This window comes from Macrobrachium rosenbergii, unplaced genomic scaffold (assembly GCF_040412425.1).
Source record: "Macrobrachium rosenbergii isolate ZJJX-2024 unplaced genomic scaffold, ASM4041242v1 60, whole genome shotgun sequence".
Taxonomy (NCBI): Eukaryota; Metazoa; Arthropoda; class Malacostraca; order Decapoda; family Palaemonidae; genus Macrobrachium; species Macrobrachium rosenbergii.
The window spans coordinates 1,136,532-1,164,515 of NW_027100732.1; the positions used below are offsets into that span (position 1 = coordinate 1,136,532).

General features: G+C 40.8%; 1 protein-coding gene across 1 annotated transcript; it reads right to left on the reverse strand.

The window, feature by feature from the left end:
- Window positions 1-965: 965 nt before the first annotated feature.
- Window positions 966-27,824, reverse strand: Prp19 (pre-mRNA processing factor 19). The gene is made up of 11 exons (XM_067103183.1): window positions 27,751-27,824; window positions 24,847-24,996; window positions 24,582-24,723; window positions 23,713-23,851; window positions 23,408-23,602; window positions 17,003-17,125; window positions 16,638-16,733; window positions 16,220-16,387; window positions 15,113-15,251; window positions 11,904-12,108; window positions 966-1,653 (listed from the first exon to the last, which is right to left on the reverse strand). The coding sequence occupies exons 1-11, from the start codon at window positions 27,767-27,769 to the stop codon at window positions 1,512-1,514; spliced, it is 1,518 nt and encodes a 505-aa protein (XP_066959284.1). The 5' UTR covers window positions 27,770-27,824; the 3' UTR covers window positions 966-1,511.
- Window positions 27,825-27,984: the final 160 nt, after the last annotated feature.

A 27,984-nucleotide genomic window follows, 5' to 3' on the forward strand; every position in this document is an offset into this window, starting at 1 on the left:
TTTCCTGCAGAATTTCAAACTTTTTTTTTTCAGGAATTTCGAAACGTGGTTTTTTTTTTTTTGCAATTTTTTTCTGCCGATTTTGAAACTGGCTTTTTTCTGCAACTTGTATAGTTGGAAGAAAAAGTTTTTTTTTATAAGGTTCTATTCATGAAACTGAGTTTCTTTTTAGTTTCTCCTGAAACTTTTTAGTTTCTGAAACTTTTTTTTAGTGTTTATGGAAAAAGAAACTTAGTTTCTGCTGATGAAACAGAGTTTCTTGACGAAATTGAAACTCCAAATCAATTGGACCTGATTTCTTGGTGCTTTGAAACTACTATCGTGGTTTGGTTTGTAGTTTCGTTTTGTGAAACACGTTTCAATCTCTTAATTCAGTTCTCGGCGCCTCTTTGTGAAACTTTCTCATAGTTTCTTGCTGCGAAACACGTTTCAGTCTCAATTCTCGGCGCCTCTTTGTGAAACTTTCTCATAGTTTCTTGCTGTGAAACACGTTTCAGTCTCAATTCTCGGCGCCTCTTTGTGAAACTTTCTTATAGTTTCTTGCTGCGAAACACGTTTCAGTCTCAATTCTCGGTCTCTTTGTGAAACTTTCTCATAGTTTCTTGCTGTGAAACACGTTTCAGTCTCAATTCTCTGTGTCTTTGTGAAACTTTCTCATAGTTTCTTGCTGCGAAACACGTTTCAGTCTCAATTCAGTTCTGTTCCTCAAGTTTCCTTTTGTGGAACTTGGACTCTCTCTCGATGAAACGCGTTTCAATCTCGATTCGTATCCCGTTTAAAAGTCATTTGAAACCACGAAATATACAAAGGTCCCAGCACTTGGCCTTAATTCTCGATTCCCATTCCAATTCTCGATTCCCATTCCAATTCCAGTTAACCTGAGGCCTTAGGGTGGCAAGTCCATGAAGTCCAGCTGGTATTAAAGTCTTTAATAAAGTCCGGCTGAAAATAAAACAATTCAAATATCAATTTCTCTCGTCTTTATTGGGTGATGAAACACACACATACACTTTACACTTATACACTTTTTTGCACACACCCTCTCCCTCCCTCCCCCCTCTCTCTCCCTCTGGAGGGGGAAGGAGGGAGAGGAAGGGAATTCATATACTTCTCTCGTGTTCCCGTGAAAATAAAAATTGTATACAGAGAAAATAAACACAAAAAACAATTCTTGTTGTTATCTACAGTTCAAGTCAATATGGTTTCTATATATATAAACATTTAGTGGCGGCGTCGTCGCGGCCGCCTTTATCACCGCCGCCGCCGCCAAGGGCGAGACGGTCCGTCCGTGTGGTGGAAACCGGGATAACCTTTGAGCAGCCAAAGAGCCAGATGGTTCATACGTGTGGCGAAACCGGGAAAGCCGGCGGTGATAAAGGCGGCCGTCGCCGACGAGGCTTCGACCAACATCATCATCAATCAATCAATCAATTCTTCGATCTATTCGCCCTCTCTCCTTCCGTGTCTCCGCACGAGGAGGAGGGGGCGGGGGCGTAGCCCCCCCGGGGCCGCTACGGCCCGTAGATCTTGAGGGTGCGGTCCATCGACGTCGAGGCGAGGTAGGAGGCGTTGGCCCCGAACCGCACCCCGGTGGCCATGGCCGTGTGGTCGTTGAAGACCCTCAGGTCTGTCCACTGCTTGCATAGGTATACCCTGTGGGAGGGAGAGGGTGGGGGGTTAGTTACGGTATGTCTGTTAAGGAATGGAGGCTGTTAGATAACAGACCCAATGTCACGGGCTGTATTTCGGTATATTTCTGGGTCCCTGATAAGTGAACACAGTCTGTTAAGTAACAGACTTAATATTAGAGCCTGAACTTGAATAAATTTTAGATTTACATGTAAACACAGTCTGTTAAATAACAGACACAATATTACAGCCTGATCTTCAATATATTTCTAGATCCCTGATAAGTGAACACAGTCTGTTAAATAACAGACACAATATTACAGCCTGCAATTCAACATATTTTACATTTATGATAATTAACACAGTCTGTTAAATAACAGACACAATATTACAGCCTGAGCTTCAATATATTTCTGGGTCCCTGATAAGTAAACACAGTCTGTTAAATAACAGACCTAATATTACTGCCTGCAATTCAACATATTTTACATTTATGATAAGTAACAGTCTGTTAAATAACAGACCCAATATTACAGCCTAAACTTCAATATATTTTAGATTTATGATAAGTAGCAGAGTCTGTTAAATAACAGACACAATGTTACAACTTGCAATTCAATATTTTCTAGATCCCTGATAAGTACACAGTGTCTGTTAAATAACAGACCCAATATTACAGCCTAAACTTTAATATATTTTACATTTATGATAAGTAAACAGTCTGTTAAGTAACAGACCCAATTTTACAGCCTGCACTTCAATATATTTCAGATTTATAAGTAAACAAAGTCTGTTACATAACAGACCCAATATCACAGCCTCAAAATCAATATATTTTAGAATTATGATTAAGTAACAAAGTCTGTTAAATAACAGACGCAACATTACAGCCTGCAATTCAATATATTTTAGATTCCTGTTAAGTAAACACAGTCTGTTAAATAACAGACCCAATATTACAACCTGTACTTCAATATATTTAGATTTATGATAAGTAACAGAGTCTGTTGAATAACAGACCCAACATTACAGAATGCACTTCAATATATTTTAGATCCCTGATTAGTAAACAGTCTGTTAAATAACAGACAATATTACAGCCTAAACTTGAATATATTTTAGGTTTATGTTATGTAAACACAGTCTGTTAAATAACAGACTCAATACTACAGCCTGAACTTCAATATATTTTAGATTCCTGTTAAGTAAACACAGTCTGTTAAATAACAGACCCAATATTACAACCTGTACTTCAGTATATTTAGATTTATGATAAGTATCAGTCTGTTAAACAACAGACCCAACATTAAAGCCTGCACTTCTATATTTTCTAGATTCTTGATTAGTACACAAAGTCTGTTAAGGAACAGACGCACTATTACAGCCTGACCTTCAATATATTTTAGATTTATGATAAGTAAACACAGTCTGTTAAATAACAGACCCAATATTACAGCCTAACCTTCAATATATTTCTAGATCCTTGATAAGTAAACACAGTCTGTTAAATAACAGACCCAATATTACAGCCTGCACCTGAATATATTTTAGATTTCTGTTAAGTAACAAAGACCCCACATCAGATCCTAACCTGGAACACGTTCCAAGTTCCTGAGAAGCAACATATTCCATTAAGTAACAATCTTTCTCGTAAGTAACAGGGTCTGTTAAGTAACAAAGATTTTACATATGAGCTTCAATACTTTCTACAGCCGAGATAAGTAACAGCTGAGTTAAGTAACATTTTCTACAGCCGAGATAAGTAACAGCTGAGTTAAGTAACATTTTCTACACCTGAGATAAGTAACAGCTGAGTTAAGTAACATTTTCTACACCTGAGATAAGTAACAGCTGAGTTAAGTAACATTTTCTACACCTGAGATAAGTAACAGCTGAGTTAAGTAACATTTTCTACAGCCGAGATAAGTAACAGCTGAGTTAAGTAACAGTTTCTACAGCCGAGATAAGTAACAGCTGAGTTAAGTAACATTTTCTACACCTGAGATAAGTAACAGCTGAGTTAAGTAACAGTTTCTACAGCTGAAATAAGTAACACAGAATAATCAAAATTCTCGCCCTTCAATATTTTCTAGGTTCCTGATAAGTTGACAGAGTCTGTTAAATAACAGACCCCATACTACAGCCTGAACTTCAATATATTTTAGATTCCTGATAAGTAAACAGTCTGTTAAATAACAGACCCAATATCACAGCCTGCAATTCAATATATTTTAGATTTATAAGTAACAGAGTCTGTTAAATAACAGACCCAATATCACAGCCTGCAATTCAATATATTTTAGATTTATAAGTAACAGAGTCTGTTAAATAACAGAACCAATATCACAGCCTGCAATTCAATATATTTTAGATTTATAAGTAACAGAGTCTGTTAAATAACAGACCCAATATCACAGCCTGCAATTCAATATATTTTAGATTTATAAGTAACAGAGTCTGTTAAATAACAGACCCAATATCACAGCCTGCAATTCAATATATTTTAGATTTATAAGTAACAGAGTCTGTTAAATAACAGACCCAATATCACAGCCTGCAATTCAATATATTTTAGATTTATGATAAGTAAACAAAGTCTGTTAAATAACAGAACCAATATCACAGCCTGCAATTCAATATTTTCTAGATTCCTAATAATTAACAATGTCTGTTAAATAACAGACCTAATATTACAGCCTGGCTTGCACTTCGATATATTTCCTAGATTCCTGATAAATAAACAGTCTGTTAAATAACAGACGCAATATCACAGCCTGCATTTCAATATATTTTAGATTCTTAACCTCTGGTATGTTTCTCAATTTATCGCATCAAGGGGGTCGGCCGGCTACAATATATGGAGGCATCGGACGAAAGCGGCAAAATCCTGACAAAAAATATATGCGCTTTGTATGGCAATGGAGAACGTGCCTACGAAATATTTTGCCAAGAATACGAAATATTTTGCCAAGAATACGAAATATTTTGCCAAGAATACGAAATATTTTGCCAAGAATACGAAATATTTTGCCAAGAATACGAAATATTTTGCCAAGAATACGAAATATTTTGCCAAGAATACGAAATATTTTGCCAAGAATACGAAATATTTTGCCAAGAATACGAAATATTTTGCCAAGAACATCTTTTATCCCTACAAGAGAAGGAGATTAGCTCCAAGAGGAGTTCAAGAGCCGATAATATTAGCGGAGTTAGCGAGGGAGAGGGCGGAGTACTGTTGCGGAGGGAGGGTCGGCTCGCTCGCCTCGGTGCCAGGCTACGCCCGACCTTGAACTCTCTCCCCCTTCTACATCCGCTGCGGGTGCTTTCACGTGCAAGACTCGTGTTGGTATACGCACGTCACTGCTGGAAAGAGACGGCAGTAGCAACAATAGCGAAGATACTGATGGGGAAGATAACGAACTCGTTCTCGTAAGTAGAAAAAGATTGCGAGAGATTTGCGCTAAAAAATTATATAGTGCAATATGAAAACGACGGTTTTGAAACAACAATTACAATAAAAGAAGCAAGATTTTTAGCAAATGGATCTTCATTTATGATTAAATTATGATAAATAACATAATGTTGGTTTATTCATACCCAAAAATGATTATAACATTCACAATTGTCACGATTTATTAACATTGTCTTTGCAGAAATACAAAGAAAAACTTTGAACGCCCGTATCTCAAAAACTATACTTTTCGACCTTCAAAATCTATCTCCTCCCTCAGTCTTAAAGCTATAGCATTGAAATTTGGTACGTAGCTTCGTAAGACGTTCTGGAACAATAAAACGAAGCCCTTTTTAAAATTTTTTATCATAATTTTTTTTTATGTGATTGTTTGCATGATTTTTCGAGTTTTTTTTTTTTTACCCAAACTAAAAAATTCATATCTAGCAAAAAAATTACTTTAAAAAAAAAAAACTCTTCATTTTATTGGAGGTCTACATCAGGTCTATATATGGCAGTAATCTCAGTTTTTAATCTTTAGTATCCAGGGAGGAGATAGATTTTGAAAAATGGTTATTTTCGGGATAAATCACGCTGGCGTCCACAAAACCAAAGGTCAGAGGCAAAAATCATATGCGGTTTGGAGATGTCCTAAGCCCCCCCTATTAAGTGGTATGAATGTTAAAGTCCTGCCCTTAAAAAAACGGTAGTAGCCGGCCGACCCCCTTCATTTATCATTATAAAATGTCCGTCCCTTACTCTTCAGCGGCAGCTGAAAATTTTTCTGGACTTAACTTTTTTAAGATTAAATAGTGATCAAGACTACTGGCATTAATCACTGAATCATAATGGGAAATTAATTCAGCCAACCGTCAATGTATGCAATAAAAAATGAAAATAATGAGCGATCCCTGTTTGGTTATCTTTAAGTAAGGATCCGGGCACCATCTACAAACCTCATAATTATAGAAAGCTGACCATCCATTACTACGCGATAATCCCTGACTTGTGTCACACGTAGCTTCACGCTCTGTTCTTTTCCGTTTGAAACTATTCTTTTACCAAACGGCAGAAAGTATCCAAGACGACGTATTAGCATCACTTTCTTTGTTTTCATGAAAACAAAGAAAGTAGGACAACCCCGTAAAGATGGGTGCTTTGAAAAGTTGGGGATGGAAAAAATCAAAGACATTTTCAAGGCATGTTGGGACGTCGGGGATTACGATAAACAAAATGAATGTTTAAATTCGTGTTTCTCTCGAGTGCCCTTCAAGAGGGAGTACACGACCAAAGCTGCAAGTAAGAGGGAAGCAAAAATTGTGTACAGTGTAACACACACTGGTGTTGTTTTCGAAGTGTGTCGGCTTGGTTTCATGAACATTCATGGCATCAAAGAACGCAAATTGTCATGGATTTAAAATAAACGGAAAAAAGCTAAGATCCACACTGGGATTGTGCCAACTGATAAAAGGGGCAAGCGTGATCCTGCTAATAAATTAAACGCGCAAGTTTTAGATTGTGCACTGTTAAAAATAAAGAAGGAATCGGCACAGGAAGCGGATGACATGGATAAAGCAGCAGAGATTGTTGAAGAGATGACGAATCACGAAGAAGGCGCAAAGAAAGGTCTACAGCTTCTGAAAGAACCCCACGACCCGGGTGTTCGTTACATCGCCACTGATCTCCAGCAACAGCAACCATGCCCAAAGATGCCTGTTAATAGGGCATATTATACAAGTGAGCTGTGGTTATTAAATTTTTGCATATCTGACATCACCAAAAACGAGGGTAACATGTTCCTGTGGGATGAAACAGTTGCAGAAAGGGGTCCAAACGAAGTCGGTAGCTGCCTGCTTCGTTGGTTACAAATAGTGAGAGAGGAAGAAGGAGAAGGCAGTATTAAGCAGCTGAGAATTTTTGCAGATAATTGTGCAGGACAAAATAGAAATATCTTCAACGTCCTGTTAAATGCTGCAACAGATACAGAAAAATTTACTTACGAGGGTGGAATTTATTTTCTTCGTAAGTGGGCATTCCTTCGTGCCCTGCGACCGTGCCTTTGGTCAAATAGAATTGATGCTGCGGCGACAAGCGTACATCTGCACTGACACACACAGCATGCAAGTCAATATACAATGTATATGACATGACAAGAGAACGTTTTGTGGATATTAAGGTGCTTGCTGATGTAGTCACGAATCGTTCTGCAGGGCTATTATCAAAAGCACGGCAATTTGTAATGAAATCCTCGCACAAACAAGGCTTCTTCGTGAAGAAAGACTTCGACCTTGTCGACCGACCTGACAATACCACCTACATCAACCTCCAGAAGGGTGGAGAGCCTTGCAACCCTAGTCCCGATGATTCCAAGCACCGAACGGAGGGAATGGTTCAATGATCTACTACAGCGGCAGATTAATGTCGACTCAGACGACGACATTAACGAGGATGCTGACAGCCCTGACAACACTATCCTCCGTGATGAAGATGTCATGAGAACTCAGTAGCCGTTCTGATTGCCATAACGTTGACGAACCGGAACGAAAAGGACCCCAAATTGCAATCGCACAAGAAAAAGAATATATACTGCTAGTTGCAGAGAACGAGTGTTAATAATATTTTTTGTCATTAAGTAAAATTACAGCAACCAGAACATGATCTAATTATGAGTACTTTCATGCATACATTCAGCACCAGATTTACAGGGAAATTAATCATAAAACTATTATTATGAAAATGTGCATTATAATAATTGTTGCTTTATGTTTGCAAACTTTTCATGTATTTGTTCCATTGCTTTTTAATTTATTTAACATTATTATTATTACTATTATTATCAATATTCTGGGAATGAGTAGTGCAATAGTGTAATGTATCATTACTGCTATTATAAACATTGCGTGCATGAATACAGCAATAGTGTCATGCGTACTGAATTAATACTATTATCAATATTTCATGCATGAGTACAGCAATTGTGTAATATGTACTATATTGAATTAAACATGTTGCATTGTATTTTGTGTTTAGTATTGATGACCTATAACACTTTTATCATTATTCTTTACGTCCGGAAGTATAGCAATGTATGTGTTTTTCCTTGTTATCTGAAATAAGGCCTGAATTAAATTTTTAGTTCTACCTTCCTATTATTTCAGCAGTCCTCTAAAGATTAAATACCACAATTACAATAATATATTATTTTCTACTTCGATATCATGTAGAAAAATCGCTAGACATCATCAGGTTTGCATTCAGGCTGCGATAGTTTAAAACATAATTATTACTAAAGCGGGGTAAAATAAGTACAAAATAATCATTAACACTTAATCATCAGGGAGAGCGAGCGTGTTAAAGCTGTCTGGGAGAAAAACCACAAACAACGTAGTCAGCTGAAACGTTAGCGACATTATGATCACGAGTAATTTATAAGCAGACACTGACGCCACTGGTTTCATAATCGTTGCCTGATTCACAGATTCAGACGAGACATTTTATGAAGACATTGAAAACCCGGTAGTATCTGCATTAGATTACGAGCAAAATGACAATGCTGATAATATGATCGTGAAGATGTTTATTCCCACGATTTATTCAGTGATTGCTCTAGTATTCACAATTCACAATTACAAACAAGTGGATCAGATGAAATTTTCTGTGAAGCCATGAGAAATCGAAATAATAGTGTATGTTCCGATGATGATAGCGAAGAGGACAGACAGAATGATCAAAATACGGGATCTGATCCTAGTGACAGCTACGCCGTGGTAACGCCATTTCCTTCCATTGCAAATACAGACGTTCTCGGTAGGTTTTTGGGGGAAGATTATTTTGGAGAAAATACAGAAAGCTATTTTGCTGACGATGAAATGGAACAGGCTGGTTCCGATTCATCTGAAGAAGAATAAAAATAAAATAAAATAAACCTAAGTTTCGGTAACAGTAAATTTTTTATGCATCTCCCGGGGTAAACCTTTACCTCTATCACAGAGTCTGTGTCGCATTTCACCCAGCCACAAAATAGTTTTTGTACTTTTGAAGTAATTAATATTTATTAATCGCATTTCATAATCATGCCCCGAATTATTTTATCTTTACAAACACAAAAAACATAGACAGTACCTAGGATAAATTATTATTAACTATTATTGTTTAAAATGATAAAAACTTTGGTTGACATTAATTTTATGATACTTGAGTGTATAGAAAGATTTTCAATCACACCTAAGCATTGACTATAAAGTTTACACAAATATTCACTAGCTACTAATAAACTTATGCAGTTTGTTGCATTTTCTTTGCAACAGTCATAAAGATGGTACTTGAAGCTTCAATTTGGTATAAAGAAGTTGTCTGTAAGTTGAACATTAAAGTTTCTAGAGTAGAAAAAAAGAAAAAAAATTTCAAACTAGTTTTCTGGCGTTTTTTGAATTGTGGCGAAACGACGTTTTCGTTGTAGACGCCTCATATCACAGCCTGCATTTCAATATATTTTAGATTTATGATAAGCAACATAGTCTGTTAAATAACAGACTCAATACTACAGCCTGCACTTCTATATTTTCTAGATTCATGATAAGTAAACAGTCTGTTAAATAACAGAACAAATATTACAGCCAAACCTTGAACATTTTTAGAGCTAAGTTGCACAGACCTCTAATAGCACACACTGGGTGTCTGTTACTGAACAGACTCTGTCACTCATAAGAAAACCAGACCCCTGCAATGTCTGAGGTGTCTGTTACCGACACAGCCACAGCCTCGCCTAACGTCTGTTCCACCCACAGACAAGTACGTCCCCGACTGCTACAGTCCGGTAGAATTTGGGCAAAAAAAAATGGCTAAAAAAATTTAGATAAATTGACAAAAAATGGCTAAAAAAAATTTTGGAAAAATTGACAATATACTTTTTCTAAATCAGAATTTCATGAGCTTTTCGATGGTGCGTCTCGTCGCTTTGTGTCTGTTCGGCAAAAAAAGTTACGAGGCAAAATATAAAAGTATACATCGGCCAAATTTTCTGTCGCCGAAATGACGTGTTGACGGACTTCAAGTTATAACTTGGGAAGTGTTGGAGTTAGAACAACGATTCGCCCACCAAAATGTAACTTGTTTTGAATACTTTCATTTGATATTAGAGATAATATCATTCAGGTTCGTTTCGCGGTTCACTAAAGGTCGCAGCAAATATCTGACCACTGCAAATTTAGAACTTTTTCATGTTTGCATTAAAAGTTCTCGTTAATACCGTTTGAATCTCACAGCAACATACGCTACTTCATTTTCGCATTTCAGGGACGTAAGAACGATTAAACACGACTAAAACCTGATGGTCCTTCTAAGCGCACTTCAAGATCAGAAGCTCGAAAATCTGACTCGAAAGGTCGGTGTTTCTGCTGCGGAAAAAGGCTGTGTTTCCGCTCGAAAACCTCGATTAAGACGAGACTTCGAGGAAGTATCCGCAAACGGTACAAAAATCTTCATTAAGAACCTTGACTTACGGAAGGTTGGAGAAGGATAGTTTGGCAAAAAGTATAGAAACTTTAGGCACCATCAGCTGTTAGTCGCATGACCTCGGGAAAGGCTTTCGTTCGAGCTCTTCTACACATTCTGAGTGACTTTTCGAAGCTCGTAATAAAGTAGACATAAAATACATTTTATTTGCTCACACCTTCCCCCGGCGTGACGCCATTTCCATCACGTACAAATCTGGAAGAACGTCAGTTCTGCCCACATTGAAAAATTCACGCACGTTGCAGCAACTGCAGGGCAGTTCTACTCGGAAGATTCCGAGGTAACGTGTGAAATCGAATCTCCACAGTAGAGTTACAATACGGTTGTTCTACGTTTATTTTTCGGTCGTTTTGCAATGAGCTTCGATTCTAACGAATACCACGAAGTTGTTTCGACAAACGGACAGAATTTCGCAAGATACGCCAATGATAAGCAAGTGAAATTGTAACGAAGAACAACAATCGAAATTTTTAGAACTTTATGGGGGTCAAAGTGACCTTCCAAACCTTACTGACCTCGCTATCATTTTCGATAATGTTTTTTCTTATATGAAACAAAAAAGCTACATTTTAGGGGGTCTTAAAATCGCACCTTCCATAGGCCCCGACTTACGGTGGTTTTAATTTTAGCTACACGTAAATTTTGTGACAAAAATTGTTGGTCAAAATGTAATTGTTTTCTTTAACAATGACTAATATTTGAATGTGGGTGGGTTAAAACAATGCAAATGTATAATGTATAATGTAAATGATGGGTTTAAACAATGCAAATATATAATGTATAATGTAAACCAGATATTTTGGCGACAGAAAATTTTGCCGACGTACTTTACATTTTGCTTCGTAACTTCTTTTGCCCGACAGATACAAAGTGTTGAGATACACCATCGAAAAGCTCATAAAATTCTGCTTTAGAAAGAGTATATTGTCTGTTAATGACACAGCCACAGCAGCCACAGCCTCACCTGACGTCTGTTCCACCCACAGCCAAGTAGGTCCCGGACTGGTAATACAACGTCTTTGAAACTGTCCCTCATGACAAAACCAGACCCCTGAATTGTCTGTTAACGACACAGCCACCCCATAGGTGTCTGTTAATGACACAGCCACAACAGCCACAGCCTCCTCCTAACCCGACGTCTGTTCCACCCACAGCCAAGTACGTCCCCGGCTGCTAACACAGGACCTCTGTTACAAACTCTTACGTCTTAGTTCCAAACTCTGTCCCTATAAGAAAACCAGACCCATGGAGTGTCTGTTACCGACACAGCCGCAGCAGAGAACAGCCGCAGCAGCCTCCTACTCACCTGACGTCTGTTCCAGCCACAGCCAAGTAGGTCCCGGACTGGTCGAAGCAGAGGTCCATGACTTCGTATCCCTCGTCCAGCTGGATCGTCTTGAAGTTCTTGAGCTTCCGCAGATCCCATAGCCTGACGGTGGAGTCCTCGGCCGCTGTGGCCAGGTAGTAGCCGTTCTCGCTGAAGGCGATGGAGCTGATGGCTCCGCTGTGGCCTGGAAGGAAGGACGGTCGTGGGATTAATCTTGTGGTTGGTGCGGTTGATCGCGTGATTGACGAGGTTACTTTTGGGCACCAATCGATTACAGATATTTTACATTCAATTATAATAAGATTATCACTGGATTCTGACCTTAAATTGATTACCATTTAATAAATATCATGACGTGTCATTAATCTAACGATTAATGTGATTAATCTCAGGATTAACGAGGTTACTTTTGGTTACTGATTGATCTGAGAGATTTCTGTGATACTCATTCAATTATAATAAGGGATTACCACTGGATTTTGACTCTAAATTGATCATCGTTCAATAAAAATAATTCTGTGTGATTAATTTGATGATTAATGCGATTAACCTCGTGACTAACGAGGTTACTTTTGGTTACTGATCGATTACAGAGAGATTTTTCATTCAATTATAAGATTACCATTACTCCTGCTAATTCTCAAGTAGACTTTTCAAGAAAGAAGTGATGAAATCTGTAAGTGTCTGAAGGACGCTTTGGACGACGGACCATTGGACGTCTATCGCCGGACCTACACAAGTCGAGAAGACGGTCGCATAGTGCTTGAACTTTCTGACGGTGATCCGATTGCAATTGCAGCGTGCTACCATCACAGTTGCTACGTTTGGTACACCGAGAAGCGATCACTAGACGCTCTCTAAGTACCAATGGCAAAGGACCAGTTGTAAAAGAGGTCAAAAGAGGCGTGCGCAGTGGGCACAGAACAGTGTCAGCGAGCGTTCTCTTAGACCGTTTCAATACTCACACGGCAAAGAGGCTCCGAACTCGAGAACCGCTTGCTTGAAACCTTTGGGAAACGACCTTCGTTTTGGCAACCTGGCGAAAAGAACGGATCGGAGATTTTGTTTTTAACGGGAATTCCTAAATGGCAAATTGCTGAAGCGGGTTTGCGACTTGCTGACGCCGCAAGGCCCGACTTCGACTCCGGAACAGAAAAACCTGAACAGGTTTACAACTTCCTCGTTTCGATGATATCTCCGTCATTATCATTAAAATGATTCAAATAGTTTAACCAGACCACTGAGCTAACTAATCGGCTCTTATAGGGCTGGCCCGAAGGATTAGGATGAAACGCCAGGCCATTCGCATGACGATGAATAAATGAAAATGAAGTTTAAAGGAAAAAAAAACTGTATAACAAATATGCTTTACCCTGAAACGCACGCATACAATAAATACATTTGCTCGTTTCCAAGCGCACAAAAAAAAATTAAAGATTAAAAAGAATAAAATAAAATTTCATAAAAATAAAAAATAAAATTTCTCCCACCGATTTATTTCCAAAGGTCGATACTCGCTGTTGATTACATTTTGGACAGTCGCACAACACGTGTTTGACTGTTATCAACACTTTGCATTCTGGGCATTCGGGAGGAGGGCCACATGGACTGTTCACCGAGTGTCCGCGTGTCAAACGGGTATGGCCTATTCGCCGACGCATCAGAATTACTTTTCCAACGCTGGATTTTATCCGTTTCAACTTCTTATTTATAGGTTCCTCGTTCCATACGTTTCGCCATTTATTTGTAATGATTGCTTTTATATCTGTTAAGTAATCCCTAATTGGGATTTTTATATTTGTGGAGTTCATATTTAATTTCCTGTACAATATTATTGTTTTAGTAACCCCGAACGGCCTCTATAGCGGTTCTCGAGTCGCTAAAAATAACGAAATTGTTGGATGTTGCTTCCTTTATAATTTTGATGGCTACTGCGATTGCACACAACTCTGCTGTGAAGACTGAGGCATTATCGGGCACAGATAACTTTTCGATAAGTATTTCAACCGAGTGCAAGTCCTTATTTTACTCAAAGTCCAGTGAGGTGGTAACTTCACTGTTGGAGGTACTTGTATATCTATGTTCAGTGATTCAAACAATCTATTAGCTCTAATTGGGAAAGGAGGTGGATGATTGTTGATAAATATATCCCTTAGATCCAATAGATTTTCTGTTGGTGAATCACTTGCCTCGATTCTTAATGCACTTACGGCGGAAGCTCCATCTTTGACTGAAAACGATCGAGGCTTTGGAAAGCTTTTACCAATGCTTGGAGATTCTTCTGAAGAGAGTCCGGAATTCTTCAGCCGGTGCGAACGATTCATTGCGAAGCCCTACGGCATTGGACCAAGCGGAGAGCGTCGACGAAGCCCGGTATTTGCTCGTGGAAACTGATGGCATATAACCCGCCGTGGTTGCAAAACAGCCTGCACGACTAAACGTTGCAGTTGCAGGGGCTTGAACCTGCCCTGTGTCTGATGCATGCAAAGAGTTGTGCATTCTTGTGAAACAAATGCAGGTACCGAGAGCGATGAGGAGCGCACTGCGTTACGACGTGATGTGCCAAATGTATACCGCTTTTAACTATGGAAAATACGCTGCTTCTTAACTGCCGTGCAACGACGCCTGTAGGGAAGACGTAAAAATCATGCAATCAGACATGTTTCAGGGTAACTGTCGACCTGGAAATGAGGTAAATGGGGGTGGGGGGGGGCAACAAACTCAGAATTTTGGGGTCTCAGGTGACAGACTAATAATTGAGAACGGAGGTAGAGTAAAAGGTGACGGAGTGGGGTACCAAAAGGGGACGTGGAAGGACCTCTGAAAACTAGAAACTAGCCCCACCTAAGGGCTCAATTCCGAGGGGGAAAACGCCCCCTAAGGGGTCCATTTCGAGGGGGAAAATGCCCCTTTTGAGGATGAAAACCCACCCAACTTCAAGAAGGAAATAGCCCCCTCCCAAGGGCTCAATTCTGAGGAGGAAAACGCCCCCAAAGGAATCCATTTCGAGGGGGAAAATGCCCCTTTTGAGGATGAAAACCCACCCAACTTCGAGAAGGAAATAGCCCCTCCCAAGGGCTCAATTCCGAGGAGGGAAAACGTCCCCTAAGGGATCCATTTCGAGGGGCAAAATGCCCCTTCTGAGGAGGAAAACCCACCCACCCAATGGCTCAATTTCGAGGACCCACCTGGGAAGTTGGCCACGTTGGACCTCTCCTTCAAGTCCCAGATCTTGATGGTGGCGTCGTCCGTCCCGGTCCCCAGGATGAGGCCGTCGGGGTGGAACTGGGCGGCCGTCAGGGGCGAGCTGCCTGACGTGTCGCTCACCTGGAAAAGGTCAAGGTCTTAGCGGGGAGGCAAAGTAGCGTTCGAGTCTATTCTCGTTTTATCCGGGGAAAAGAACGTTCCCGTTCGACCTCTCAAAAACTATCAACGAGTATAAAGTGAATTTCTTGAAATAAAGTAAAAAAACTATCAAAAAGTAAAGTTAACATCTAGAAATAAAGTAAAAAAAGTATCAAAAAGTATAAAGTGAATTTCTTGAAATAAAGTAAAGAAACTATCAAAAAGTAAAGTGAATATCTTGAAATAAAGTAAAGATAAATGAACAAAAAAAAGTTACGATAAATATGTCTATTCCTGAATAATTTCTACCTTAAACTAACCAAAAATTTACAAGTATTTACAATTATCGTCTAATTTAAGTGATTTACTACAAAATACGTCTTGCCTAAAACGGCAGTCTATAAAATCTATAAAATAGTCTATAAAACAAGTATAACCAATAGGAAAATTTAAGAAGGAATCTAACCAAAGATTTACATATATTTATATTTATCATTTAAGCGATTTACCAAAAAATACCTCCTTCCCCAAATGGCGGCAGTGAAAAATCATCTATAAAATCTATAAAAATTCTATAAAAGGGTCTATAAAATAAGTATAAGCGATAGGAAAATGTAAGGAGGAATCTAACCCAAATTTACATATATTTACATTTATCATTTCTGCAATTCACCACAAATTACCTATTTTCTAAAATGGTGAGTGAAAAATAATCTATAAAAGTCTATAAGTAATCTATAAACAGTCTATAACTGATAGGAAGACGTGAGGAGGAACTTAACCACAAATTAACATGAGTTTACATCGACCATTTAACCAATTTACCAAGAAATTACCTCTTTCCCAAAACGGCGACAGAAAAAAATCATCTATGTCTATAAAAATCTATAAAACAAGTATAACCAATAGGACAACTCAAGAAGCGGCCCAAGGGGGGCACCTCCCCCCACCTTGCACAGGACCCGCCCGGTCCGTATGTCCGAAAATGCCCAGTTGTGGTCCTGCGACGCGGACAGCAGGTAGTCGCCAGTGGCGTGGAGCGACAGGCCGGTGACCGGCCCGTCGTGGGCGCGGATCAGCTGTAGGGTCTGCGATGTCGCCACGTTCCACACCCGGATCTGAAAGGCAGATTGGAGAGAGGTTTGAACGGTGTCACAGGAGGATTAGAAAGGTCTGAAAGGTGTAACAGGAGGAACAGAAAGGTCTGAAAGGTTTGAAAGGTGTCACAGGAGGATTAGAAAGGTCTGAAAGGTGTAACAGGAGGAATAGAAAGGTCTGAAAGGTTTGAAAGGTGTCACAGGAGGATTAGAAAGGTCTGGAAGGTCTGGAAGGCGTAACAGGAGGCACGGAAAGGCTCGACAGGCGTACCTGGGTGTCAGGCGAGGCCGTGACGATGGTGTCTTCCGTCGGGTGGTACACGACGCACGAGACCTTCTTGGAGTGCCCCTTGAGGATGGCCACGACCTGGAATGCGAGACCGGAATTGGGAACGGGAATGGAGGATTGTTAGTGGTTTTTATTCCTTGCATTTTAATATTTTATTTTATTTATTTTATTTATTTATTTATTTATTTATCTGTTGCGTCTTTCAAGTGAAGTACTTAATAATAATAATAATAATAATAATAATTAAAAGTACACTGGAAAACTGTTAAATCAGAGAGAGAGAGAGAGAGAGAGAGAGAGAGAGAGAGAGAGAGAGAGAGAGAGAGAGAGAGAGAGAGAGAGATTACCTGTTCCGTATCCTTGTTGAAGACGGTGGCGTTTTTATCCGCCCCTCCCGTGACGATCTTGCTCGTGTCCTTCTGGTGGACGTCCAGGGCCAAGATGCCGGGCACCGAGGCGCTGTGGAGCCCCTGCGGATAAAAGAACGGACGATAAGAGCGGGAACGAGGATGATAAAAGACACGGCGGCACAAATCCTGTCACTCACAGCTCAACACAGACAGACGGACTCCTGCACAAGCTTACAACCCCAGGCACAGACGATCTACAAGAAAAAGAACAAGTTTCGAATGACTTCCCCTGCGCCCAAGAGTGGTGGGGAACAAGCGATACTCGCGTCTGAACAAGGAATGCAGCACATACGAGGCAGGAATTCACACCAGGGTACGAAAGAGGTGCTCTGATTTGGCAAAGGCTGCAAAAGGATTGCACGAAATGAATCTTCAGCTCGAGCGCGTCCAATTTTAATGGTGCCTTCCCCCGTGACTGTCAGAACACCACAGATTCACAGGCCTGTCTCACAGCCTCTGAGGTCATTCTTTATCATCGCAAGAGGACCAACAATCACGAGCAGGGTGCCCCAAGCGACCCTCAAGTATCTCTGGTAACAAGGTCACGTCATTCGTTAAGAGTGTGAGCCACCCGTTCCATTGTACATCGGCCTCAATATACAGACGCAGTCAAGGTCAAAACTGGCAAAAAAGATGCAGAGTTCTGCAAGCAGAGAATGAAATCGCCGCTGCCGTCTGTGAGGACGTGACGACGAAAGGAACAGCATGCCCTGTTCAGCTCCGCCAAGATCTCTTCTCTCTGGGGGGCTTTAGACAACATCGATTACGACCCGTCAAGCATGACAGCCAGGGGTTCTTTTCATGGAGCAGGCATCAGCCTCTTCCGGCCACCAACTGCGTCAAACGGGGGTCAGATCCGAGACGGAATGAGATTGACGTCGGGTAGGGGTAAGGGACACCGGCTGCCACGCAGCTTTTTAAAACGTCAGCGGATGTGGCCAAGCCAGCCTACGGTACGCAAGCTGTGCACGGCCAACTGATGAAGGCACGCGAACGTGAGGAGAAATGTTTGTTCAGTGGCACTGGCCTACGACACATGGCGACGACAAGTATGTCGCCATGCCTGGGGGACTTCGCCTGGAGACTGCGCTAATGGCGTTTTCGTCCCCCACATCCCGAATCTACTTAAATCCTGCGGAAGAGTCGATGCGGTATGGGACAAGAGAAAAAAAGGGGGAAAGGTGTACGCAGAAAGGTTGGCGGTCTAACAAGGTTGCTGGCAACTGGTCGGACTTCCTCCGGGATCCTACCATTCCCTGACCAGCCAACAACAGATGACAGCGATCTGGGGAGCCTCTGGAACTGGAAAGAACTTCGCGTACCTGGACGTCAACGCTATTTGCCAAACTCTGGGGAAAGAAAGGTCATCGGCACTGCCTACGTTGCACAGTTGCAAGGGTTGCGACGCAACGTCTGCGTTCTTTGGCAGAAGGGAAAGAATCAGTATGGGAGGCTCGGGCGGTCCAACCTGCCTGTTGCATCCCAGGCCTGCAGGGAACTGGCGACGCGTGCCTGCAAAACTGCTACGTGTACAGGTCGATTCTCATGCAAGAAATCGTACTGGAATGCATCGAACTATTTAGCTGCCGATGTGAAAAGTAACTTGAAAGCTTTGATTAGTCTGACATATAAGAATTCGCAATTGCAACCCATTAAACTGACCTTCGTGTTTTACTCCGCTCCTGAATTGTCCACGCAGTAAGATTTCGATAAGTTTTACGAGAGAGACCCCTAATGTGCAAGATATTGAGAAACTCGTGATTGATTTTGCAAAAGTGGCATGCAACATGAAAGGCCTCTTTTATTGCACCGTGTGGTTCGACAGTGTCATGCACCAACGTAGGCCCTATGGGTAACGAATCGCCCGCTTTCCATCGAGAGCGATGCTTCTTACGAAGAACTGCAATGGCTCGTATTACTCTGCTTCGTCCTTGGCATTCTCTACGTTGAGATTTACTCGATAAAACCTCGTTTTCTTATTCTCCTTTAAAATATATTTATTTATGTGATCGCTACATATGAGGCTCTTAACGCCAGAGTGTCTCAAGCACCAAAAACAAAACGCAGTCAAAGTTTGGCTACTTTCAGAATGCGAGATCTCAGCATTTAAATGAGGTTTGTTTTAAAATAAAGGTTATTGTGTCCGCTTCCAAACCATCATTGTAAAATAGCCAAGAGTTTAATGCATGCCGAAAGATAAAGGGATGACTGCGTTCATCCTGAAATCAATCTTATACTCCGGTACACTGAATCCCATAAAAACACACACCAATGCCCCTGTAACCCCTCTAGGACCCCCCCAAAAGATATCTTTGTTTTATTTATCATTCTGGATAATTTCCTTGATTATCTTAATCTTACAGGAATAACTAGGTGATTTTGTCCACTTCAAAAAAGACCTTAAAAGCTAACGCTTTACGCAATAAAATAGCAGTAGAAAGATAATAAGATGTTTTAATCAGAATACCATGAGGCTGATACAGTTGTCTCACCTGCAAAACAATAATAATTGCCGTCAATAATGGCTAAAATACATTTTGGCTACATTTTGCTTCCAACTAGCAAAGTCCCGGACTCTCTTTCTGCCCCTGGAAGGTCCTGGAACATTGTCATCCACATTCGTGTCGGACACGACGAAGAGGAACCAGTATTATTAGTGAATAGAGGACAAAAAGAAGCACATTAAATCCAGCGGCGATCATGTTTTTATTGCAGTGATAGCCATGTGTAGCGTCACTAAGGAAAAGAAGTAACGTTACAAAACGAGAATTTCGACCTCGTTGTTGCGGGAAATTTGAACTGAAATTTCTTCTCCCGACAGCTAGAGGGTTAGAGATGACGTTGGCGTGCTTAATTCCAAATCGGCGACGGTGTCGCTTGCGACACTCTGCCGTTAGGCGCCTCGTATGCAAATACACAAGTTCGTTAGAAGTAGTGTATACTGTAGGTGGCAGTTACAACGTATTACTTGTAAGTAGTCGTTCGGTACATGTTGTACGTTTTTTCTTCTTCGCAATTATTTCTAATTCGTTTGCCAAAGCCAAACCATCCTCGTGTCAACACTTACTTGCCGGGTAAGTTGACTTGCGCCATTTCAACTCGATCTTCGTACGTCTTGAACGACGCCACTTCACAGGAGTGATTCGCACAAGCTTACGAGGGGTCAGATCTCTGAAGATTGCATGATTTAAATTTGGTGCTTTCATCCGGCCTTTGAAATTCAGGCGCGAAGCTGCCTCACTAGTGCTTTTGAAATGTCGGAGAAAGCGCAGGATGGCACGGGCCGCAGGGAGTACTGATCGGAATCGTTTTTAGGATGTTACAAGGGGTTAAAGGTCCTGCTTTTGAAGCATAGTAAACCCCCGCGTATTCGCGGTCTCACGATTCGCGGGTTTCTCCGTGGAACGTGTATTCGCATTATTCGTGGAAAATTCGCTCATTCGTGGTATTTTTCACAGAGAAAGATTCGCTAATTACTGTATTTTCACCTCATTTTCATGACTAAATGTACTTTTTGTGATCAAACTTAAAATACTCACGTAAATAAGTGTTTTTCGAGTTTTTTTTTTGTGTTTAAAGTATCAAAATGGGCAGTTCTAAGTGTTTTTAGAGGGGTTTTAAGTGTTCCCGGGTTTTAGCTAATCGGGGTGGGGTGGGGTTTACTGTGCTAAGGAAACCTCAGCGGGATTTGACGCCAACTAGATTTTCCCAGGCGTCCTCCTGAAACGTTCAATTCTTACAGCGGGGCTGCGTCTTTTTTTTAACAGCCGCTGCGAAAATAGCGATTACGTGACCCAAATACAAACAAAACTGTATATATATATGAGGCCACAATACAAAAAAAAAAAAAAAAAATGCGGGAAAAAGTTGTGCAAATTTCAAAATATTGTAGCTCGGTTATTTTTTTATCTATTTTAAATTTTCAAAAACCCATAGATAGGAAATTTTACGGAGAATATCGCTTACACGAGGAAAAAATCAGGCTCTAGAACTACTGACTAGAAAGTACTCGTTGTTGCTAGTGGTACGGTCTGCTAGAGCAGGGTTCTTCAACTTTTCCAGCCACGACCCAGTTTTTACCATGACACCATTCCCACGACCCATACAGAGAAACATTGTACAAATGACCCGAAATATCAAAGAATGACACTTTCTTTACGCAAGTTGGGACAGTCCTTGGAAAGGCTTAGCCAAAAAGAGGTCAATGTTTATGTCTTGCGTACCTCATTCTTAACGAGTTATTACTAGTTAGTCGGACTGACTCTTCTTCCTTACTAGGCGTTAAAGTTTAATTCCACAACTGAATCTGGGTTGCCAAATACGTGCGGATCTTTCGCCCAGTACTTTTCTCGTAAATGGACAGGTTTTTCTTCTGAAAAATACTGCTCAAAGCTGGCTGACAGAGACTGAATGTGTAGATCTATATCTTTTTTTTATTTTCTGCATATATTCTTGATTTAAAATGTCTGCTAAATATGATAGCTGTGCAAGCCATTCATCCTTGATAAACAGCTCTTCCATTGGAGACTTCTTTTCAAGAAGGAATGTATGTATCTCCATCCTTAATTCATATATCCTGGTTAGAACTCCTCCTTGAGAGAGCCAGCTAACTTCAGGATGGTACAACAAGTGTGACTTATCAGTTCCCGTTTCACAGCAAAGCTGTTCAAACAAACGGCTGTTCAATGAACTTCCTTTGATAAGATTGACAAGTTTTACAGCTTCATTTAGAACACTTTTCAAGGTGGCAGGGATTCCTTTTGCAGCCAAAGCTTCACGATGAATGAAGCAACGATTCCCAGTTACATCATTAACTGCTGCCCCTGATATCTTGCTCACGATACGACTATTTTTTCCCATCATATTTGCCCCTCCATTTGTATTGACGCCCCTGTAGTCCGCCCAGTTCAGTTTATATTTTCCAGTTGCACCGTCATTCAAAACTCTGAAGATCTCTGACCCTGTTGTGAGTAGGTAAGTTCGATAAGCAACTAGATAAGAAGCCAGTTGCAATTTATCATTGTGAGTGGTTAATTTACTAAGGATTTTCAATGATAAATTCAGTTGTTCTTTTTTTCTTTGAAAAAAAATCTACTGATTTTCCAACTAGTTCAACATGTTTCGATTCAAAGTGCCTCTTTAATTTTGAAGGCTTCATACTTTCATTTGCAAGAACTTCATTGCAAATAACACACTGTGGCCGAGCACCTCTCTCTCTCTCTCTCTCTCTCACGAAAACAGTAGTTCTGATCATGATGATTAGACTCGGATATTCTTTAGGACTAGGTGGATCCACGTATGAATTCATATTTATCTTTGTGAGCCTGCGACCCAGTTTGGAGGACTTGACGACCCAGTAATGGGTCGCGACCCGCAGTTTGAAGAACCCTGCGCTAGAGTACTTTCTTGCAATTTGCACAACTTAAAACTGCTTTTCTGTCCTCAGATGGTGAATAGCAGCCGAATTTTTATTCCCATTCATAAAGCAAACATAGTTATGATAACTAGGCATGGCTAGTCATGCAACAGGGTGGCTACTCATGACTAGTTATTCAAAAAAAATGGTAAAAAATAGGAAAAAAAAACCCATTAACCATTCCCGTTGGTGACAAGTGAAATTACCACCTCTCTACACCGTACTAGGGAAGAATGTTTGCCGACTGACCATACTTTGGATGCGAATTTTGGAGTAAAACTCTATGGGTTTAAAGATTCGATGGCGATGCTCCCTTCTATGATAGGGTCCTCATATATTTCTGCCCTAAAATGGACAACCGCAACATCTGCAAAAATGCAAAACTGACGAAAAATGGTATAGATACTCCCTTTGCAAATGGGACCCCTCCCTAAAAAAAAGCATTGCAGAATCATTCTGAAATTGCAGGAGGCACAAAAAGTGGCATATTTCGATTTCGGAAATGCTGCAAATTTCCATTTTTGGGCAGAATTGGGTTCCGGGACACGTGGAAATTTATGGACATTTCTATGAAGGGGAGATTCGGCTGGACTCGTTCCAGGGGACGGATGGTGGGACTTTTTTCGTCTGAAATAAAATGGGAGAAGTCCTTGGGAGTGAGGACTTATTATGAAGTCCTTCAAGTCCTTCATTTGTTTTATATATATAAGATTATAATCTGGAAATAAGGAAGGAATATATATAAAACTGAGGCCAAAAGTCAAGCCAAAATGGGACCTACTGACTGAGAGGAATAGAAAGGTTTGAAAGGTGCGACGGGACGAAAATAAAACCTTTCGCAGTCGCGCTAAGATTAGGAACACTGTTTCAGACCCAACTTTCTCTCACACACACACTCTCTCTCTCTCTCTCTCTCTCCGACTCACAGGATGCGACGCCAGCGTGTTGAAGCTCCTGATCTGTTCCGACGGGGTCAGGCCTTCCGGAATGGTGCGTCCTCGTCTCTTGCGCTCCTGGGTCAGCACAGTCGCCGTGTCCTGTAATCTGGTGACCACCTCCTCTGTCAGGCCTGCGCCCTCGCTCGGGACGTCCGCTGCGCCTCCTGCTTCCGCTGTGGCTGCCTGAAAGGGGGGGACGTCGGATTAGGTCGACGGAGAGAGGGAAAGGGTCGAATTAGGACGACATTCACAAGAAAAAGTCAGACGACTGTAACGTACGTTACGGCACTCACCAGGGTTGGTCCTGCGGAAGCCGCTGGGGCGATGCCCGCCTGGGGTTTCAGGGTAGCCAGGGCCTCTCGGGCAGCCGTGACCTCCTTGTTGAGACGGGCGATGACTCGGGTGGCCGCGTCGTGCTGGTATAGGGCGTGGCTGCAAAGGAAATAAAAATGTTACTAATAGTAAAATCTACCTAACTTTACAGAGTCATGAGGGCCACTTACGACCAAACTTGTCTTCTTGGGGGTCATTATTTTTACATTTACAGTCTTTTTTTATGTTTTTACTCATGAATGTTTAACTGACAAACATTCATAGATACAAACAAACGCATGTTCTGATCCGACGGAGGTGGTGTGGCTCCAAAAAGGGCAGAATGGTTGAAATTTGGTTTTTCAATGGAAAACTCAATAAAAATGCAATTTACGTCATTTACAAGACGCCCAAATGTTTCAAAGTCGGGTTTTGTTACGATTTCAGACGATGATTCTGGTTACGACAAAAAGATCGTCTTAAACCGAACCAACGCTGCAAATCATAAGAAAGCCTCACGTTCAATCATTTGGGCGTCTTGTAAATGATGTAAGCTGCATTTTTATCAAGTTTTTCGTAAAAAAAACCTCCAAATTTTTACATTTAATAATTTGGGCACCTTGTAAATGACATAAACTGCATTTTTATCGAGTTTTTCGTCGAAAAACCTCCAAATTTCGACCCTTTTCGGAGCCACACTTCTTGCGTCGGCATCGCTAACTGGAAACATACGTCGTAACCTGGAAATAATTTTTTATATATTCAAAGAACGTCTAAGCTCAGAACATCGCACTGCGTCTCAGAACAGAAAGACGTAAAAATCCTTCAAATCCTTCGCCTCGAACCTCACCTCAGTTCCTGGCGGGCCGTCTGAAGCTGCTGCCGTAGGGTGAAGGAATGGAGCATGACGGCGTCCCATTCGTCCTGTAGGGCTTTCAAGATGGCGGGAATGCTGGTGGCGCTCGGCGGCTTGGGCTTGGCGACTGTCGGCACTGCGAGAGACGAAACGGAGAGAGAGAGAGTGAGAGTATTAGGCTACGTTCGAGAGAGAGAGAGAGAGAGAGAGAGAGAGAGAGAGAGAGAGAGAGAGAGAGAGAGAGAGAAACAAAACTCACCTTTCAAGTCGATGATCTGGTCGACCGAGAGCTCCTTGTTGTTTATGGGGTCGGTGCCGTTCTCCGCTATGTACTTCTCGAGCAGCCTCCGCTCGAAGACGGCCCCGGACAGCGGAGACACGACTGGCTGGTCCGGCACTTCATTGCTAACTGGGAACACGGGAGAAGATAAGAAGATTCGTTACGGACGAAGAAACGAATGAAGTTACGAACGAAATATGAGATTTCAGATTTATAAGCCGTCGAACGACGCATCGCAGCAATTTCAGTGAGTCGTCACTGCGCACAGGATCGCTGGGTGGAATCGGGACAGAAACCCCATTGCTGCATTAAGGAGTGATAGATCGAGAGGCTGGACAGCAAGACTGAAGGAAGATGTGGGATCGGACAAAGTTTGAATAAGTTATTGATGGAGAGAAGGAACAAATTAATCACGTAATCCAAGACAAGGATTAAAAAAATTATCTTAATTCGATTCTCGACAAGTCTGAATTCCTATTTTGTCTTGATTCCAACTTGTGCGAAACGGGAATATTGCTCAGCTAGGGCGCAACAATTATAATCTTCGATCGTTTATGAAAAACTACGAAAGACGTAACATTTGGCCCCTAAATAAAATACAAAAAGACACCGTCTTTAGCTTCTAGGACGCGTGTTTAGTTTCGAAGACTTATCTTCGGCACAAAACAGCGTCTTCGATGCTGTGGAATTTGGCGATTCGTATTTTTCCGAGGCATAAAAGCCAGAGCCTTCAAAGCACCTCGTATTAATGGACAAAGTTACCAAATTAAAGGCGGAATGACAACCCTATACCACAAAGAACGATTAGTTTTTTCTCATAGAAATGGCCGACGAATGACATTCCTAAAATTAACGAGGCATCTGCGCAAACAGTTTCTTAAAAATAGCACCCTAGCCTAGATTACGCAGCCTATACGAATGGTCCAAGGGACACACGTAGGCCCTATGCCATGCAGGACACAGAACATAGGTTAGGTTAAATTCCAATGCATCCTCACATTCTAACATAGGATTTATAATACCCTAATAAGGAGAGCAGCTGATGTCGACGGGTCATATGTCCGAAGCTAGGACACCTCAAGCCTAGCTACCTTTACCTAACCTAACCTAGGGGGCTGCGTCCCTATTTGACGAGGGGGGTTTCAGCAACCCCCAGTTTAAGTCGAGATCGCTCCGTCTACAAATTAACCCGAAGTTAGACGTACTCAGAGACCGTCAGGGCGAGGAAAACCAGGCGAACGGCCGTCGACGGCTCGACACAGACTTATGGGGATCTATATCCCCTTTAAATCCCCTTATACTAGATCGCAGATGCTATGAGGTCGCGCTGCCATTGTCGAAGTTTAACGAGGAACGTCGCTCGGCCGTCGTGACCCCAAGCTGTGGGTTCGGCATAGCGCGGACAGGGTTAATCGAGGGTTATTATCAATGTCCTTATATAACTTATGCAATTTCTGCTCTAAATCCTTGGCCGAACCTCGCCTAGCCTGGAGACCCTAGAGAAAGGGTTTCGAGCGGAAATCATCGACGAGTCGACGAAATCGCTCGAAAAAATTATAAAAATAATTATAAATATATAAATTATTATAAATATATATAAAAAAATTATAAAAATAATTATAAATATACAAATTAATATAAATATATATAAAAAAATTATAAAAATAATTATAAATATACAACTTATTATAAATATGTATATATATATCACGAAAAGATAAAAAAGTTATTGTAAATCTATATATATCGGACCAAATGCTTCGAAATACTAATGGCCGTCGTAGCGTAGCCTATCCTATCCTAGCCTACGTCACGTAAGGATCTATAGGTTCCGTTATATACATATATATATATATATATATATATATATATATATATATATATATATATATATATATATATATATATATATATATAAATAATCTCAAAGTATTTAGGGACAGGTCTTACCTACCTACCCTTAATTAGGGCGACATGCCCCAACCTGGCCAGGGGGGGGTGGGCTTTGTCCACCCTGGACCCCCCCATAGAAGTTTAAATCCGGATTTAAATCAGATAAAAAATCATATAAATGGGATTTATATATATATAAGGAATTTGCCCCCCGGACAGCTCCCGAGTCCTCGTCTTATTTCGCTCATTTCTCAGTAATTAAACGTAATTTGAATGTAATTACTGGCCTGTAATTAGCGTAATTAACCAGCAATTACGCGAGATAAAGGTTTTAGTGTTAAAATAAGATTTAAATATTAAATATGGCAAAAATATAAGACGGATTGTGGCCACGAAACCGACTCAATCTGCCGGGACTCGATCAGCGTCCTCGTCTTATTTCGCTCATTTCAATGTAATTAAAGGTAATTCTGGCGTAATTACCGGTCTGTAATTAGATTAATTAACCTGTAATTATTAGAGATAGAAGTTTCGGTGTTAAAATAAGATTTAAATCATAAAAATGGCTAAAATATCGACGGAATTTCGCCATTAAATGGAAGATATCCGCCGGGACCCCCTCGGCGTCCTGACCTTATTTCGCTCATTTCGCCGTAATTAAAGGTAATTCTGGCGTAATTACCGGTCTGTAATTAGCTTAATTAACCTGTAATTATTAGAGATAGAAGTTTCGGTGTTAAAATACGATTTAAACAACAAAATCGGCAAAAATGTCGACGCAACCCGGACGCGAAAATGCCGAAAATGGCCCATACCGGACGAGCGTCCCCGTCTTATTTCGCTCATTTCGCCGTAATTAAAGGCAATTCGCGCGTAATTACCGGCCCGTAATTAGCGTAATTAACGGGAAATCAAACGAGATAAGAACCAAGGCGTCATTCGAAGGGGAAAGGCGAGAAAAACGGCAATTAGTATAAATATCTCACTCACTTGCACAAACCAGAGACATGTTTTGTTTATGTCCTTCGTGTGGTCAAATGGGGGTCTCGGCAGGGACGGCATCGAGGTGTCGTACGATTCTTCAGAATCGTCGTATTTTTGGGTTAATTTTAGTCGTTTTTGGCGAATTTAGCGGTTGATACGAGTCGATTTCAATATAATTTTAATCTTTATTCGTTTATTTAATATATTTAAGCTCAATTTATTAACAGGAAGTCGTTAAAG